This window comes from Centruroides sculpturatus, unplaced genomic scaffold (assembly GCF_000671375.1).
Source record: "Centruroides sculpturatus isolate CEXI.00-Female unplaced genomic scaffold, Cexi_2.0 scaffold158, whole genome shotgun sequence".
Taxonomy (NCBI): domain Eukaryota; kingdom Metazoa; phylum Arthropoda; class Arachnida; order Scorpiones; family Buthidae; genus Centruroides; species Centruroides sculpturatus.
The window spans coordinates 31,812-50,494 of NW_019384347.1; the positions used below are offsets into that span (position 1 = coordinate 31,812).

Consider the following 18,683-nt stretch of genomic DNA (forward strand, 5'->3'; position numbering starts at 1 on the left):
GAAACAAATACTTTAATTTGTCTTTTAATGATAATACAACACGTTTTCTTTTCGATGACATATCAGTAATATTAAAAATAAATACTGTATTTAAATCGTAATCAAATTTTCAAGAAATAAATGTTTGTATTGAATTTGGACTACTACTGACCAGCGCTAACAGACTACCTATGGTTTAAAAGGCCCTCTGGTGGTGCAAGAAGACGGATTTTATAAAATAAAAAAAAGTTGAAACTGCATTTTTATGAATAAAAATTTGACAAACTATTTATCGTTTTATGACGAGTAAAATTTTTTCGTCGCGTTCGCGGCTTTTAAGTAATGCATAAACCTTCGAGGCGCGAGGCCCTTCGGACCGCGAGGCATAGGCGGTGGCCCACGTCGTCCATGCCTTACGCCGCCCTTGGTCATAGAAATGATGTAATTTGAATATAAATTATTCATAAATACGTATGTCAAGTTATATTTTTATTACGACGTAAACTATATTTAAGAGTTTACAACCACTGGGTGAGACGTTGAAACAAAAAAAGTTATGCATTCCATCACATACATAAACAGTGTCGTAATTCGCCAAGTGCAAATCAGTAAATTCGTAAAATTTTTGTTTATTTTGAACAATCCGGATAATCGAAAATCTGGATAATAGAGGTCCGGATAATCGAGGTTCTACTGTATTATAAAAAGAACTATATTTTTAATACATTATTTACATATTATTTTCAATTTAAAAACATGACATTTTATTACTATTTTACACCAACATTAGTAGACTTATGCTATCTTACCAAAAGTAATTGGACACTATATTTGCAAAATAAATCAGATGCTAATTGTATTTTAATAGCAAATCATGTAAATTGTCATCTATTTGCTAGAGGAATAGAGGAAAATGCCACTTGAGATGTATCAGAAGTTAGTGGATATTATGCCACACAGACTGTCATTAAGACTAAAGCAGACCCCACTAAGTACTAAAATTGCTAATAAAATACTATTTTTGATACTTGTATAGGTGTTTAATTACTTTTAGTAGGATAGTATGTGTGTGTATGTATATCAAACATTTTTCATATACTAATGTAGTAAACTTTATGTAGAAGTTTAATATAATAGAGTAGTCCCTCATTATATTGCAGATCCAGATAAATCTTGGTTCCCAAATTTTAAAAGTACTTGAGTCAATAAATTTTAAAATATCAATTGTCATTGAATTTCTTTTTGTAACAAAATACAGTATTTTATTCCTACCATTGTTCTTGAAGCTACCACTGCAGGTGAAACAATAAATTTGTCAAGATCTAAATAAGCAAAACATGTGGACAGATCAGTTATCATTTGTTTCCTTTTAATATTAAAAATTGTTTATTTAGTGGTATTAAGTACTGTCTTCTCATTTACAAGTTTCTGTAAAATTTCAAATTCACCATGTGCAAGGAAAAAGAGATTTCTTTATTTCTGAACAGAAAGTTCTAAAAATTTTTATACAATGGTAACTTTATTTTGCTTTTTAGAGAATTTTTGTTCTCATTTTATAAGTTTTGATGTTCTATTATATGTTCAATATTTATCTTTTAAATTTTCAATTACTGTATTTATAATTTTTATTGAAAAATATAAATTACATGAATTCTTAATAAGCAATTTATTATAAAATATAGTACTGTATAATAAAATTGCAACTGATATTTTGTGTGGGTTCCCAGACAAGGTTCGAACTCGAGTAAACCATGAAATTCTTGCGCGACACAAGATGTAAACAATGAGACTCTGGACAGTTCGAGTATGTGTCAAACTATCTGTCAAGGTCTTAGCGGAAGACAAACTCTAACACGAGCGCTCATAAACAGGTGGATCTTTGACTCGCGTGTCTATAAAATGTTGGTCAAGATAAACCTTTTCGAACAAAAAAAAAAAAGGGAATTTTTGATAGATGAAAAATGATTGTTAAATTCTTAGACGTCAAAAAATGGTAAATAACAGCCTGAGTTATGAGTGCAGGTGTTATTATTTTATAAACAGTCACCAAGCAGAGTCAACGAAGAGGTATCAGATGGACACCTCGAATCGGACCTTTTCCGCGACCCGAAAAAGTTTTGTCTTGCACCTGGAGACAAAGGACAGACCAATCGGGAAGCAAGGAATGGGACGAGGGACCAATCCAAAATGCGAATAGTGGGGGGAAAAACTATAAAAATCGGAACTTCAAGGTTGAAAGAGAGTCTCCTCGGGATTAAGCCTACCGTTGTGATTTAGATTGTGTTGTGCAACCACCAATCACCCAGGACACTGCAACTTAACACAGAACTTCTGTATCGTCCAGTGATCTTGTCCGCCTGGGCTGCAACCAATCACACGAACTTCGCCGTTCACGGGAGCACCGAGATTTTGGAATTGTCCATTATCGATGTAAGCATGAATTCGAACAAATAAATGGGTTTTATCTTGTAAAACACTTGTACTTCATTTTCCTCCTTTGCCACCGCCCACATATGCGGTTTCCCTTAGGTTCATTCTGACGCGAGATAGACTTTATTCCCCCTTAATGTCGGCATCCTTACATTTGTGTTTATATTGACAATATTTGTTTTTAAATGTCATTGTTAAAGAAACAACAATGTTAAATGGACGTTTGTGGTATCAATATTTACATAAACATCAATTAATATGATATAATCATGAATAAAATTCACTATTGCAAAACTAAGCTTATTTTATATCAGAAACACTTGCTGATGAAAGAATAGAGGATAGGAGATTCCAAAGCATGTTTAATCTGCTTAGTAAAAGCTGAGAATTTTTAGTAAACTTTCTTGGTTATATCATGCTTTTTCTGTCTCCTGAGAAGCACAATGTAATGAGGGGCTACTGTATTTCAACATTTATATATCATTTACATTAAACCTGTTACATTGCTGAATTTGTAACTTAACTTAGTTTTAGTTGTTATGAAAATAGTATAATATATAAAATTTAAATAAATTAAATCTTGTGTCATTAGGTGCACCATCAAAACCAAAAGGACCACTTGAAGTAACTGATGTGCATGCTAAAGGATGTAAACTAAAATGGCAAAAACCAGAGGATGATGGAGGAAAACCACTAAACCATTATGTTGTTGAAAAAATGGACACTGCAACAGGAAATTGGGTTCCAGTTGGCAGAGCTGATAGAGATAGTCCTGAAATGGTAGTTCCTGGTCTAACACCTGGAAAAGAATATCAATTCCGTGTTAAAGCAGTTAATGCTGAGGGTGAATCTGAACCATTAGTCACTTCTCAACCAATAATTGCAAAGAATCCTTATGGTAAAATTTTTTAAATATACTTTTTAGTTAATATAATTTAGAAAAAGTTAAAATGTACTTCTTTCATTAGATCCTGCTGGTGCTCCTGGAGTTCCTGATATAGTTGACTGGGATGAAACTAAAGTTGATCTCAAATGGCAACCACCTAAAAAGGATGGTGGTGCACCAATTACCGGTTATATTATTGAAAAGAAGGAAAAGTTTGGAGCAACTTGGGAAACATGTCTTGAAACAACTAGTTCTAAGCCTGAAGCAACAGTAACTGATGTAATGAAAGGCCAACAATATCAGTTTCGAGTTCGAGCAGTCAATAAGGCAGGTCCTGGTGATCCAAGTGAACCTAGTAAACTTCATACAGTGAAAGCAAGATATTGTAAATACAATACACTTTTTACTTTAATGAACTTTTATGTAATATTCATCTCTTCTCTTAATATACAATTTGTATTCTGTTTACAGTGGCTCCAAAAATAAATCGTGACAATTTACAGCCTATTACATTGCATGCTGGCCATGCTACTAAATTAGATGTAGAAGTAATTGGTGAACCTCCACCTACTATTACTTGGTTCTTTGCTGGAAAAGAAATTGAAAAGAGTGAAATAATTAAAATTGAAAATGAGGATTATATAACACACATAAAATTAAGTAATGTAACACGCAAACAGTCAGGAAAATATACAATTAAAGCTGTGAATAGTTCTGGAAAAGATGAGGCATCAGTTGAAATCACTGTCTTAGGTAATTGCAATAATATTATTTTGTTGTTTTGTTTTTATTTTATTTATTTTATTATAATTTGTTATAATCATTTTCAAAAATATTGGTAAATATTGACTATATTAAAAATTTATATATATAATTATATATATATATGATATGTATGCATATATACATATCATATCACTTTGATGACACACTTTTACTTGTCTAAAGTAGAGATATATTTTAGAATCAATAGTATCTTATATTTTCAGTCCAAAAGCAATTATTAGAAGTTATTACAAATAGTTGTGTTGAATTATGCATTAATAATAGACATTTTCTACTTTAATGTTCAACAATTAATTTAGTTCAAATGAACTTTGCTGATAACAAGCACTTAATTTATACTGTTTTTGGGCTGCAGTTTTCAAATTCCAGACCTATGCATTCCTGCTGTTGTCTGTCTATCTGTTCTTTGTTAATCTCAAGAACACAGTTATAAGATGAAAATTGGTACCAGATACAGAAAGCTTAGTGGCCAGAGGCCCTAATTAATTATATATGAACTTTCAGTCCACTTCCATATGACTTTCAGTCTAGACTGGAAGTCATGTGGAAGTGGACTGGAAGTTCATATATAGTTTCACTTTATGTGATTTCAGTTCAAAAGTTTCTCCATTATAAAATTTATTTTGATAGATGACCAGCATGACTTAATTGTTATCAGGAGAAGTATAATATACAGGGGCAAGACATCACTAAAATGCAGGCCAGATATGGAAAGTTTAGGGGCTGGAGACCTTGATTGACTATATAGAAACTTCAGTCTCAACCAGGAGTCATATGATTTTTTAAATTAAAAGGTGATTAAGAATTGCAGCCCAAAAAAGAAACAAAAAATAATTGCTTGTTTAACATTTAAAATGCCTTCAAGATGATATTCTGATGCAACATTAAGTTAAATAGTCATATGTGCAGAAGAGCTTGAAAATAAATGGACCGAACATTACCTGTTATTTGGCATTTGTATTGTTTTTTTAACTTGTTATTTAACAAAACTTAATAATCATTATTTTGAAATTTTTTCTTGCATATCAAAATCTTTTGATTTCAAATTTATAGTGTGTCTTGAAATTAAGGAAATATTAGGTGTGTGTGTGTGGGGTGTGAGAAATGTTGATCATTCACATACAATTTGATATTTTACTTCAATTTCATCCGATAATTGTTTATTTATCCCCTTTTCTCATATTTTAAGCTGTTATGTTTTGATTTTATGACAATCAAGAATTTTAACAATTCTGTTATGACATTCTCCTACCCATAAATCTAAAATTTATTTATCTAATGTTTTTTTTATTTTACCAATTCACCATATTTATGAATGTCCATGTCAAAGCTTACCCTTTCAAGTGAGCACCTGTAAATTCTCGTTGTCTGCGCTTGTCTCATGCTCACAACTTTCATCACTATTTTAACTCTTTTAGGCGTGTTTACAGTATTTATTTGTGTTTTTTTTTTCTATCAACAATTTCTTCCCATATGATGCTCACTCTGAATGTGTGAGATCTTTATACCCCATCCTGTATTAGAAAAGATAATTTTAAATAACTTTAAATGCTTTTAACAGAGTAAGTTTTGTTAAATTAAAATACAAGAATTTCATTTGGTACATTTTAGAGTCAGGATCCTAGTTTAAATGCAACAATTTACATAAAGTAAATATAAAATAAAACTATATTTTAAGAAGGTTAATATTTCTGTTTTATTTTAAAATTTGTCTGTTCAATGATTAAATACAAATAATAGAGATGTGGCCATTGGGATGGGAAACTGCACAAAATAATATCTACATGATAGTTCAAATAACATATTTGATTTTATATATTCCTCAATAAATACTATCAAAATTTTTTAATTATAAATTATTTTATTGAGGTAATAGAATAGTAATAAATATAAAAGAAATTATTTTTATAAATTTATATCTAAAATTTTAAGTAGATTTTTTTAAATACAATAATTGAATATTAGATCATCAAACAGTGATATTTTTTTTAATTTTTAATGAAAAAAATTTGTAGTAGTGAAAGCTTGAGAAAGAATTTTTTTGAAATAGCATTTGTAAAATTTACATGATTTTCTGTCTACATTAACCAAGCTACTATTGAAAGTTTCAATACTATAATATTACTGATTATCGATGATAATTCACTGTTAATTATTTATTTAATATATAATAATAATTTGTGTATTTAAAATTTAGATAAGCCTTCAAGACCAGAAGGTCCATTAGAAGTTACTGATGTTCATGCAGAAGGAGCAACAATAAAATGGGAGAAACCAAAAGATGATGGAGGATTACCACTTACTGGTTATGTTGTTGAAAAACTTGACACTCTTACAGGACGTTGGGTACCTGTTGGTAAAACAGACAAAGATACTCAACAATTAACAGTAAATGATCTGGAACCTGGAAAAAGATATCATTTCCGTGTTAAGGCTCAAAATGCTGAAGGGGATTCTGAGCCTTTAGAATCAGACAAACCTACTCTTGCCAAAAATCCATATGGTAAGTGATAATATAAATACATATCTTTTAATTTTTAAACTTACAGTCTTCATTATTTGTATATAGTAGAATAATGTGGTTTAAATTTGTTTTTGTTTATTTTTGTTTGTTTGTTTTGTCTAATTTGTTTAAAAATTGAACTTTTATATAAAAATAGAAAACTTACTTAAGAATTACTTAATAGGCATAGCTTACTTTTTAATTTTTTTTTTATACTATATATGTTGTTATGTAGTATAGAATATATATATATATGTATGTATTCATCTTTATATAATTGTTTTAATTTAAAATAAAAACTTTTATAATGTAATTTCAAGTTTTAAATAAATTTTGTAATGTTAGAGAAAACAATTTTTTTTTTTTAAATAGATTCTTTATTTTGAAAATATATGAATTATTTAGTATTTAAATTTTGAAAATAAATATCAAAATAATAATTATCTAAAATAAATTTTAACATTTATTATATTATAGATGAACCTGGACCACCAGGTCTTCCAGAAATTATTGATTACGATTCAAATTTTGTCAAATTAAAGTGGGATAAACCAATTCGAGATGGTGGTGATCCTATATCTGGTTATATTATTGAGAAAAAAGATCGCTATAGTTCAGATTGGGTTCCAGCTGCAGAGATCAGAGGTGACATTCCTGAAGGTAAAGTTTCAGGATTAACTGAAGGTGAAAAATATGAATTCCGTGTGAGAGCTGTAAATAGAGCTGGTCCTGGTGTACCTAGTGAAGGAACCTCACCTCACACTGCTAAACCAAGATTCTGTAAGACACTTTTAATGTTGTTTTAAATTACATAATAAACAAGTTAAACACAGATTAAATAAATTTTTTTTTTTTAGTGAAACCTAGAATTGACAGAACTAATTTGAAAGATATGACAATAAAAGCTGGTTTGACTATTAGCTTTGATGTTAATATCATTGGTGAACCACCACCAACAGTCACTTGGAAATTCAAAAATGAGACTATAGAAACTGGTGTTGTATATCGTGTTGATAATGTTGATTACAACTCTAAATTCTATCTGATGAGAGCAACACGAAAAGAAAGTGGTACATATGTTATTACTGCAACTAATAGTTCTGGCACAGATGAGGCAGGAGTTATAATAACAGTTCTTGGTTAGTAATAATTTAAAGCTTATTTAAATAACAAATGTTAAAGTGTTTAAATCAAATTGTCATATTTGACTTATAGGCAAGCCAAGTAAACCTAGAGGCCCATTGGAAGTGTCAGATGTTCATAAAGAAGGTTGTTCATTGAAATGGAAAGAACCAGAAGATGATGGAGGCCTTCCTGTACAATACTATGAAATTGAAAAAATGGATGAAGATACAGGTGTATGGGTTCCAGCTGGGAAATCAACAGAACCCAAATGTGAAGTTACAAATTTGACTCCTGGAAAGAAATACAAGTTCCGTGTAAGAGCAGTGAATAAAGAAGGAGATTCTGAGGAATTGGAAACTGAAGAAGCAATACTTGCTAAAAATCCATTTGGTATGTTTAATATTCTTTGTTTTCTTAAATAATTTAAAATTTTTAGAAAAGATAATTTTAAATAACTTTAAATGCTTTTAACAGAGTAAGTTTTGTTAAATTAAAATACAAGAATTTCATTTGGTACATTTTAGAGTCAGGATCCTAGTTTAAATGCAACAATTTACATAAAGTAAATATAAAATAAAACTATATTTTAAGAAGGTTAATATTTCTGTTTTATTTTAAAATTTGTCTGTTCAATGATTAAATACAAATAATAGAGATGTGGCCATTGGGATGGGAAACTGCACAAAATAATATCTACATGATAGTTCAAATAACATATTTGATTTTATATATTCCTCAATAAATACTATCAAAATTTTTTAATTATAAATTATTTTATTGAGGTAATAGAATAGTAATAAATATAAAAGAANTACAGGGTGCGGTGCCAAAATCCAGACAAATTACACATTTTTTCCAAACATATTTTTTATTGCAAAAAGCGAAAAGGTTTACAAATTTTTTTTTAACCACATTGTTTGTAAGGCCATAAAGAATACATTTACTCAATATATCCCCCTCCTGCTTGAATGACCGCCTCCATTCTTGGTCTGAAGCGTGCACAGGTGTGCTTTAATATGTCACAGTCCATATCAGCAAATGCTGCATCAATAGCAGCTCTCAATGATGCAATGTTTGGATGTCTGGACTTGTTCATGACCCTTTCAACTATGCTCCATACATAGAAGTCCAAAGGATTCAAAATCTGGGCTGTTGGGAGGCCAGAATTCTTTTGACCAAAACATGTCGACGTTGTCCGACAACCAATTTTGCACCAAATGACTCACTTTAATTGTGTAAGACTTGTAGCAGCGGTCCTCCTCGACGATTCTTCACATAGTTTTCTTGCTCACACCAATAACCGATGACAATTTTCAGATAGACTGTCCTGGATCCTCAAAAATCAGCTCCTGAGCTCATTGAATGATTTCATGCATCCTGACAATGCACTCCTTTGAGTGAGTTTTCCCCACTGGGGTTGTAAAACCTTCATTGGACTTGTCTGACTCATTGTACAGTACTTTGTGACAACATCATACACAGTCGATCTCGAGTACTTGAAGAACCAAATGAACCAAATGATTTTTGTTACCAAGTGACCAGCACAAACACTTTTGATAATTGTGGCTTTTCAGTTATACTTCACACTTGGTTTCAACATTGCGACTGTTTTGAGGTTATGATGGTTTAGTACATGTGTCAAGATATTTGAATGCTAAACATGACATCTACCAATGGTATAGAATGGCGGGAATTTGAAATTGAATTTTGTCTGGATTTTGGTGCTGCACCATGTAATTTGTAACCAGTATTTTGTAATATTTTTAGGAGTTGAAAAGTCCTGGTTTCTTGTCAAAAAAATTATTTAAAAAATGATGTCGAGGTAATCTTATGATACAGCATTAAATTATTGTAGATTTTATTTTTATAAGGAACAATGTTTCTATTTATTATTAAAGATATAGATTCTTTTTCTCCAGTGCTTTAACTATTTCAATTTTTTAATCAAAAACTGAAATAGTTTTATATATACATTTTTATAATATGTGGAGGAGGTCGAAAATGTTTGTGAAGATTGTTACAAACACAACACTGTTATAAAAAAGTTTTGTGGATTGTTGTTTATAATATGTATTTTACAATAGGAGAAAAGTAAATCAGTATTTCTAACCAAAAGCTGAAGAGATGAATTTTTTATAAAATGATAATTTCATTGCCATATTTCTTATTTTATCTAATGCAGAATAAAATACTAGATTAAGGAAAAAGTTTAAAAATTNTGGTATCTTCACACCAGAAACTCATCTAAAACACATTGAAGTTTGACCTTTTATTTGAAGCTATGAGCTTAGTAAATTATGTAAAAGACAAAAAATGTTACTAGTACTTGGATTTATTTTATGATCCAATTATCAATGACATTTGGCTTTTACATAATTTACTGAGGTTATAATCTCAAATAAAAGGTCAAACCTCAGTGTGTTTTAGATGAATTTTTAGTGTGAAAAAGGTCGAGTAAAGATGTCAGTTTGTGTAATTTACATTTGTAATTTTAATTAACTTTAATGTCTTGGATTATTATTTTTTAAATGAAAATAAAAATCTTACTATGCACCATATTTTCAAATTTTTCTTAATTTATTTATTAAAATTCATTATATATAAGAAAGCAAGAAATTAATATTTTTATTAATATAATTCTATTTAGATGAGCCAAGTAAACCAGGTCGGCCTGAACCAACTGATTGGGATAAAGATCATGTTGATCTTAAATGGGCACCTCCAGAAAAAGATGGTGGATCACCAGTTACTGCTTATATCATTGAGAAACGTAAAAAAGGCTCTCATAAATGGCAGAAAGCTAAACAAGTACCAGGAGATAGAACATCAGGAACTGTGTCAGATCTTGAAGAAGGTGAAGAGTATGAATTCCGTGTTAAAGCTGTTAACAAAGGTGGTGTTAGTGAGCCAAGTGAACCATCACGATCTGTAGTTGCCAAACCACGATTTTGTAAGTTAATATGAAAGTTTTATATAAATCAATAAATTTTAAAATGATACTTAATAATCAATATGTATAATTTTAGTGGCGCCATATATTGATCGAACAAATTTAAAAGATACAGTAATTAAAGTTGGTCAGTCAGTCAGATTTGATGTTGATGTAAAAGGAGAACCTCCTCCAGCTATAGTATGGTCATTCAAAGAAGAAAAATTGAAAGATACAGATAGATTAAAAATCCAAGTGGAAGATTATCGCACTGTTTTCTTTCTTTCAAGAGCAAAAAGGAAAGAATCAGGAAAATACACTATCACTGCTACTAATGACTCTGGAAAGGATGAAGTGACTATTGAAATAAAAGTTTTAAGTAAGAAATTAAAATGGAAAATGAATTATTGTACTTAAATTTTATATTGACCAAATTTTAATTATATTCATTAGGTAAACCATCCAAACCAAAAGGTCCATTAAAAGTGTCTGATGTTCATGCTGAAGGGTGCAAACTTAAGTGGGATAAACCAGAAGATGATGGAGGAGAACCTGTTCAACAGTATGTTGTGGAAAAAATGGATATGGAAACTGGCAGATGGGTTCCTGTTACAACTACAAGAGAACCAGAAGCAGAAATTACTGGTTTAACACCAGGCAAAGAATATAAATTCCGTGTTAGAGCTGTTAATCCAGAAGGAGAATCAGAACCCTTAGAAACAGATGTACCAACACTAGCTAAAAATCCATTTGGTAAGAAGATTTTATATTAAAACAATTTTATTCAATAAATGTATTATAGATTTCACATGATATATAAAATTTTAAAATTTATCTAGATGAGCCTGGTAAACCTGGAAAACCATCTGCTAAAGATTGGGATAGACATCATGTTGATCTTACATGGCATGCACCTCAAACTGATGGAGGATCACCAATTACAAGTTATATTATTGAAAAGAAAGATAAATATAGTACAAAATGGCAAAAAGCAATTGAAATAATTGGTGATAAATGTGAAGCTAGAGTGCCAGATCTCATTGAAGGTATGGAATATCAGTTCCGTGTAAAAGCTGTTAATAAAGCTGGACCTAGTAATCCCAGTGATGCTAGTGATGTAATTGTTGCTAAAACTAGATTCTGTAAGTAAAATTTATTTTAAAAAATTTTTTTGGACATCTAATGTGCAAGTTATAATAAAAAAATTTTGTTTTCTGGTAACAGTGGCTCCAAAAATTGATAGATCAACATTGAAAGATGTAATTATTCATGCTGGTCAAAGTATTAAGTTTGATGTGAAAATAATTGGTGAACCTCCACCGAAAAAAATTTGGATGAAAGAGAAAGAAGTATTGAAAGACGGTGGTCAAATAGGAATTGAGTTAGAACCATACAGAACTAAATTGGTAATTCATTCTGTTGAGCGTAAAGATTCAGGTGTGTACATAATAAGAGCAGAAAATTCTTCTGGTGATGATGAAGCACAAGTTCAAATTGAGGTATTAGGTATGTGAAAACTTTGTTTTTCATTAATTACAATAAAATATTGTATTAAATACAATTTATTAATTTTAGTTATTAGTTAAATGTTTAGTTTATGGTTTATAGTGTTTTGATAGTCATCAGCATATTCATAAATGTATAATATGAAGAAATGAAAATAAAAATCATTAAAATCACAAACATAAACTATCCAAGCTGGTATCTTCACACCAGAAACTCATCTAAAACACATTGAAGTTTGACCTTTTATTTGAAGCTATGAGCTTAGTAAATTATGTAAAAGACAAAAAATGTTACTAGTACTTGGATTTATTTTATGATCCAATTATCAATGACATTTGGCTTTTACATAATTTACTGAGGTTATAATCTCAAATAAAAGGTCAAACCTCAGTGTGTTTTAGATGAATTTTTAGTGTGAAAAAGGTCGAGTAAAGATGTCAGTTTGTGTAATTTACATTTGTAATTTTAATTAACTTTAATGTCTTGGATTATTATTTTTTAAATGAAAATAAAAATCTTACTATGCACCATATTTTCAAATTTTTCTTAATTTATTTATTAAACATTCAATGTGAGAGACATTTTTATTCATAAATTTGGTAATTATTAATCAATATAAATATTTCAAATTATAATCAAAAATATTTATTTATAATCCATAAATATAAAGAAATTTTTAATTAAATTAAATAATTTAAGAACTTATTTTTAACTCCTCATTTAATTACACTTTATGAATGATATCATTCATTTTTTTTTTATATTAGAAATTCTATTCAGCAAAAAATTATATTTGATGAAGTTTCTTTAATGATTTCTCATTGTTTATTAAATTTAAAAATAAATCTTCTGTTAATCTTAAATTAATCTTTTTTTTTTTAAATGGATTTATTTTAAAAACTTTTTATTAAATATATTTGTTTCAAAATTTATTCTTGAATATTTTTCACGTAAATTATTTAAAATTAATGAAAATCATTGTAATTTAATTCTAAATTACCATGTTTCAGACAGACCATCTCATCCTACTGGTCCTCTAGAAATAAGTGGTATACATGCAGAAGGCTGTAAATTGAAATGGAAACCTCCTGAAGATGATGGTGGTGTACCTATTGAACATTATGCTGTGGAAAGAATGGATACATCAACAGGTCGTTGGGTGCCTGTAGGTCGCACTACTAAACCAGAGATGGATGTTAATAACCTTGAACCTGGTATAGAAGTATTTTCATATAAATATATATGTCTTAGCCTTATTTAAATTTATGAACTTATACTTTATTAAATGAAAGTATACAATATATAAAGTTCAGATAAAGAGTATATTTAATAATTATTTTTTTGTTTTAGGCCAAGAATATAAATTCAGAGTAAGAGCAGTCAATGCAGAAGGAGAATCTGATCCATTAGAGGCTGATAAACCAATTATTGCTAAGAATCCATATGGTAATAAATTATTGGCAATCTTAAGAATTAAAAATTGTTTAGTTGTAAAAAATAGAATCCAATTAAGTAATTTGACCCTGTTTTTTAAAACTAAATAATTTGTTTGTAAAATATCAAAGTTATCAAATTAAAAAATAATGAAATTGATGATAATGTTTTCAAGCAGATAGGACATTGTATTGAATGAAATGGTTATATTTATGAAGTATGTTATATATAGTCATTTTATTGAATTATCTCTGAAAATTATCTCATTTGCTCAAAAACATTAAGCATGATCTACTCATTATTTTAGTTGGATAACTCTATTAAAGCAATTGAAATCTGTTTTGTTTTTTCTTTTGCAACTTTGTACTTTTACTAATTTGATCTGTTGATTTTATAAATAGTTTTAATAATCACTTGCAGATTCATTAAATATTGCATGTCTTTTATATATAATTTTGTAATACTTATCCAAATGGCTAAAATATAAAAACTTAGTAAAAGCAAAAGCTTGTAAACAGTTAAAAGTCTAAAATTTCCAACATACATATATTTATATTTTACTAAACATTGCTTAATTTAAAGAAGAATTTCTGTAATATTTGCAATGATTTTTTGAAATTATTTTAAAAAATTCATTACTTAAGCCAATATTCGATATTACATTCATAAAAAAAATTAATTAAACATAGCTAGAAAAGGGGGAACTAAAAGGCTCTTTCGTATTCATTTAACTGACAATAATGACTTTGAAATTCGAATATAAGAATAATAATTGTGACTCCACATTATTAAATTTCACAAATTTTAAACCTTTACAAAGACATTAATAAAATTAATAATAATTGTTTGTTNCAAACTTTTTTTTTTCGATTGTAAAATATTAATGTAAAGCTCAAAATTCTGATTTAGGTCTATACTGTATAAGTTGGCCTGAAATATAGTCAATTCCAGTTAATTGGGACATGTTGAGACTAATCCATTTTTGCCCAATTAAACGAATTAATAATAAATTCTAAAATATGTAGGTAAATAAATAAGTAAGGTACCTATTTTAATGCTTTATTAAACCAAAAAACAGAAAATATTTGTACTATAAATTTGCCAGACTCATGACGATAGTTAACTGATTCGCATCACACTAGTGTTGCCAAATACAGTATAGTAGTGATGTACATGTGTGCTGACCATTCGATTCATTCCTGATTGAACGATTTTTCCTTTCTCTTTTTTTAGTTAGAACATGTTCTAACTAAACAGTCTTCTTTTGAGCACAGTTTCCTTTACTTGGAGATGGGCCACTTCGGCAGGAGTGTCTGTAGAATCCGCCAGCTCTTGATCTGGTCTTGATGATTGGATGGCTGCTGTCCAAATCTAGACATAATCATGCACACAATACCTTAGAAGGAAAATCTAGCTGTCTTCAACTTGGTTGAGAGACCTCAAAAAATTGTCTGGGGATCTGTCCCTTTGCTTTTAAGGGGATTGTCTGGTCCAATCCAGAGAAGGGTCAGTAGCTCTATTCGATCCGCCTCAGATGAGATCCTCATGTGATATGTCCCGCTGTGCTGACCTCTGGAAAAACCAAACTGCCCAAACAAAAGACAAAATCACTTTGTCTCTGCCAACCATTAGGCCTATACAACATTAGTGTATGTAGTGTCTACATATTTTCGGAAGATCCCTAAAATATATCAAAAATTGCTAAATTCCTTTTCTGCTACTTTCCCAATTAAGCGATTAAATTATGTATTAATTTATTAGTTTGGAGATTTGGCCAATAAAGTGGCTGACCCGATTAACCAGTGGCCCAATTAAACAGAATTGACTGTATATGGTAGATTACCAGTAGGATAGAACAAACATATGATTATAGTACATAGTAAGCCTATGGCAGAAATGTATAATAAGGCCATCATACTACTTTCATTGATTCATTGAGACACTATATATCTTCTTCTATATGATATATATACATTTGTATGAGGTGTGTATATATATATATAGAGATGTGCTAACAGGATCTGCTGTATAGTTATAGGACACCAAATAGTCACTAAAAATCTGTAAATTATCTTGTTAGGAATTCTATTACACATCAGATCTATCAGTTAACATATTCAATTCAAAATCAACATCTTCAATAAAATATTAATATTAATAGTTTACATAACATACCCAATAGTACTGCCACATATAATTTAGTATACACTGTAATATGCCAGTTTATTCATATTTCAACTTACTATTTTGAGATTTAAATAATTATGACAACATAATAATGAGTTTTAAAATAAATTTGTACTTTTTCTTATTTCATATTACTTTTATTGCTAGAACTGTAGTTCATAAAAAAACAAAATCATCAAACTGATTAAGTGCTTTCAGACTTTTTTTATTTATCTTCTGAGTTTGTATCACTAAAAATGATCTTTTCAAACTCCTATTTGAACAAATCTTATTTGGAACGCATCTTATTTCAGAAAGCATCTGCCAGAACTTAAATTTAAACACAATGTCTTTTCATTCTAGAAAACATTCATTCAACTGAAACTATTTCTATATTCTTCTGTTCTCTCTTCTGCTCTTTATTCTTTTTATCATCCATTTCCATACTTAGTACCTGCATTATATGGAGGTACTAAGGGAAGGATAGGAAATAAGGAGGATTGTAAAAAATTTGCAACAGAACACACAGATAAGAAGGAGAGAGGAAGGAAGAAAGGATAGAAGTATATTGATTCATTATGTTGAGCAGCAAAGCAAGAATAGAAGGTAGGAGGAGAGATTGGTAGGACAATAGTATTTAAGAGAACTAGAACACTATTCAGTTCTGTAAGATAAACATATGTAACAGAGTAGAGTGGGATGTACAGGATACCATTAGTAGATGGAAGAAGCATAAACAGTTTTACATTAGAGTGATGTGAACAAATTTAGCAAAACAGATAATGGAGCATTGTGAAAATATAAGGTGAGAGTGGAGATCATGGAACTTAGCAGTGAAGCATAAAATAGAGAGTTGAAGGTGGAATTTGATAGGGCAAAAGTGATGTTACTGGTGGATGATGATGAGAACATATGCATAGCCAAAAAATTAAAAATTTACAAACAAAATATAACCAAGGAAGTTTTGATATCAAAGATGTAGACATTTTATCAATTGTATGGAAATGGATGGTAAAAAAAAATAAAAGAGAACTGAAGAATATAAAGATAGTTTGAGTTGAATGAATGTTATTCTAGAATGAAAAGACATTGTGTTAAAATTTACATTCTGGCAGATATGTTTCAAAAAAAGAAGATATGCTCAAATAAGAGTTTGAAAAGATCATTTTTGAACAATAGAGACTCAAAGAATGGATAAAAAAGTCTGAAAGCACTTAGTCAGTTTTAATGATTTTGTTTTTTATGAACTCCAGTTCAAATAGAAAGATTATTTGAGATTGGTCATATTATGGAGTTAGATTTTTGTTATTTTTTGTTGTAATATATATTTAATTAGATTGAATAATTACCATTCAGATAACAAAAATAAAGTTCAGTAAAATCTTCATAACAAATATAATTAAGGATTGAACTATGAATTATTTACAACATATAATAACTTTAAACTGTGCAAAAGAAAATGAAACTTAAGATTGACATTAAAAGCAAGATTTATAAAATTATTAACACTGCTCAGTCTCATTGCTACATTTATAGTATAATTCTATATTACATTTAAGTACAAAAATCTGTAGCAGAGAAGTTGTAAATAGATTGCAGAACATTCAAGAACAATAAATATAATCTTGAATATAAATTCTTTTTTTTTCGATTGTAAAATATTAATGTAAAGCTCAAAATTCTGATTTAGGTCTATACTGTATAAGTTGGCCTGAAATATAGTCAATTCCAGTTAATTGGGACATGTTGAGACTAATCCATTTTTGCCCAATTAAACGAATTAATAATAAATTCTAAAATATGTAGGTAAATAAATAAGTAAGGTACCTATTTTAATGCTTTATTAAACCAAAAAACAGAAAATATTTGTACTATAAATTTGCCAGACTCATGACGATAGTTAACTGATTCGCATCACACTAGTGTTGCCAAATACAGTATAGTAGTGATGTACATGTGTGCTGACCATTCGATTCATTCCTGATTGAACGATTTTTCCTTTCTCTTTTTTTAGTTAGAACATGTTCTAACTAAACAGTCTTCTTTTGAGCACAGTTTCCTTTACTTGGAGATGGGCCACTTCGGCAGGAGTGTCTGTAGAATCCGCCAGCTCTTGATCTGGTCTTGATGATTGGATGGCTGCTGTCCAAATCTAGACATAATCATGCACACAATACCTTAGAAGGAAAATCTAGCTGTCTTCAACTTGGTTGAGAGACCTCAAAAAATTGTCTGGGGATCTGTCCCTTTGCTTTTAAGGGGATTGTCTGGTCCAATCCAGAGAAGGGTCAGTAGCTCTATTCGATCCGCCTCAGATGAGATCCTCATGTGATATGTCCCGCTGTGCTGACCTCTGGAAAAACCAAACTGCCCAAACAAAAGACAAAATCACTTTGTCTCTGCCAACCATTAGGCCTATACAACATTAGTGTATGTAGTGTCTACATATTTTCGGAAGATCCCTAAAATATATCAAAAATTGCTAAATTCCTTTTCTGCTACTTTCCCAATTAAGCGATTAAATTATGTATTAATTTATTAGTTTGGAGATTTGGCCAATAAAGTGGCTGACCCGATTAACCAGTGGCCCAATTAAACAGAATTGACTGTATATGGTAGATTACCAGTAGGATAGAACAAACATATGATTATAGTACATAGTAAGCCTATGGCAGAAATGTATAATAAGGCCATCATACTACTTTCATTGATTCATTGAGACACTATATATCTTCTTCTATATGATATATATACATTTGTATGAGGTGTGTATATATATATATAGAGATGTGCTAACAGGATCTGCTGTATAGTTATAGGACACCAAATAGTCACTAAAAATCTGTAAATTATCTTGTTAGGAATTCTATTACACATCAGATCTATCAGTTAACATATTCAATTCAAAATCAACATCTTCAATAAAATATTAATATTAA

The 18,683-nt window shown here is 29.6% G+C and overlaps 1 protein-coding gene across 1 annotated transcript in view; it reads left to right on the forward strand.

Annotated features, from left to right (window-relative positions):
• LOC111636063 (twitchin-like) overlaps nt 1-18,683 on the forward strand; it is a 68,830-nt gene that overhangs the window by 31,053 nt on the left and 19,094 nt on the right. The window contains exons 18-31 of the mRNA XM_023381227.1: nt 3,002-3,307; nt 3,378-3,680; nt 3,767-4,048; nt 6,279-6,584; nt 7,062-7,364; nt 7,442-7,723; nt 7,800-8,099; nt 10,357-10,659; nt 10,736-11,017; nt 11,092-11,391; nt 11,478-11,780; nt 11,863-12,144; nt 13,155-13,358; nt 13,495-13,590. Of these exons, the coding sequence (XP_023236995.1) occupies nt 3,002-3,307; nt 3,378-3,680; nt 3,767-4,048; nt 6,279-6,584; nt 7,062-7,364; nt 7,442-7,723; nt 7,800-8,099; nt 10,357-10,659; nt 10,736-11,017; nt 11,092-11,391; nt 11,478-11,780; nt 11,863-12,144; nt 13,155-13,358; nt 13,495-13,590 (3,852 nt within the window). The remainder of the gene's footprint in view (nt 1-3,001; nt 3,308-3,377; nt 3,681-3,766; nt 4,049-6,278; nt 6,585-7,061; nt 7,365-7,441; nt 7,724-7,799; nt 8,100-10,356; nt 10,660-10,735; nt 11,018-11,091; nt 11,392-11,477; nt 11,781-11,862; nt 12,145-13,154; nt 13,359-13,494; nt 13,591-18,683) is intronic.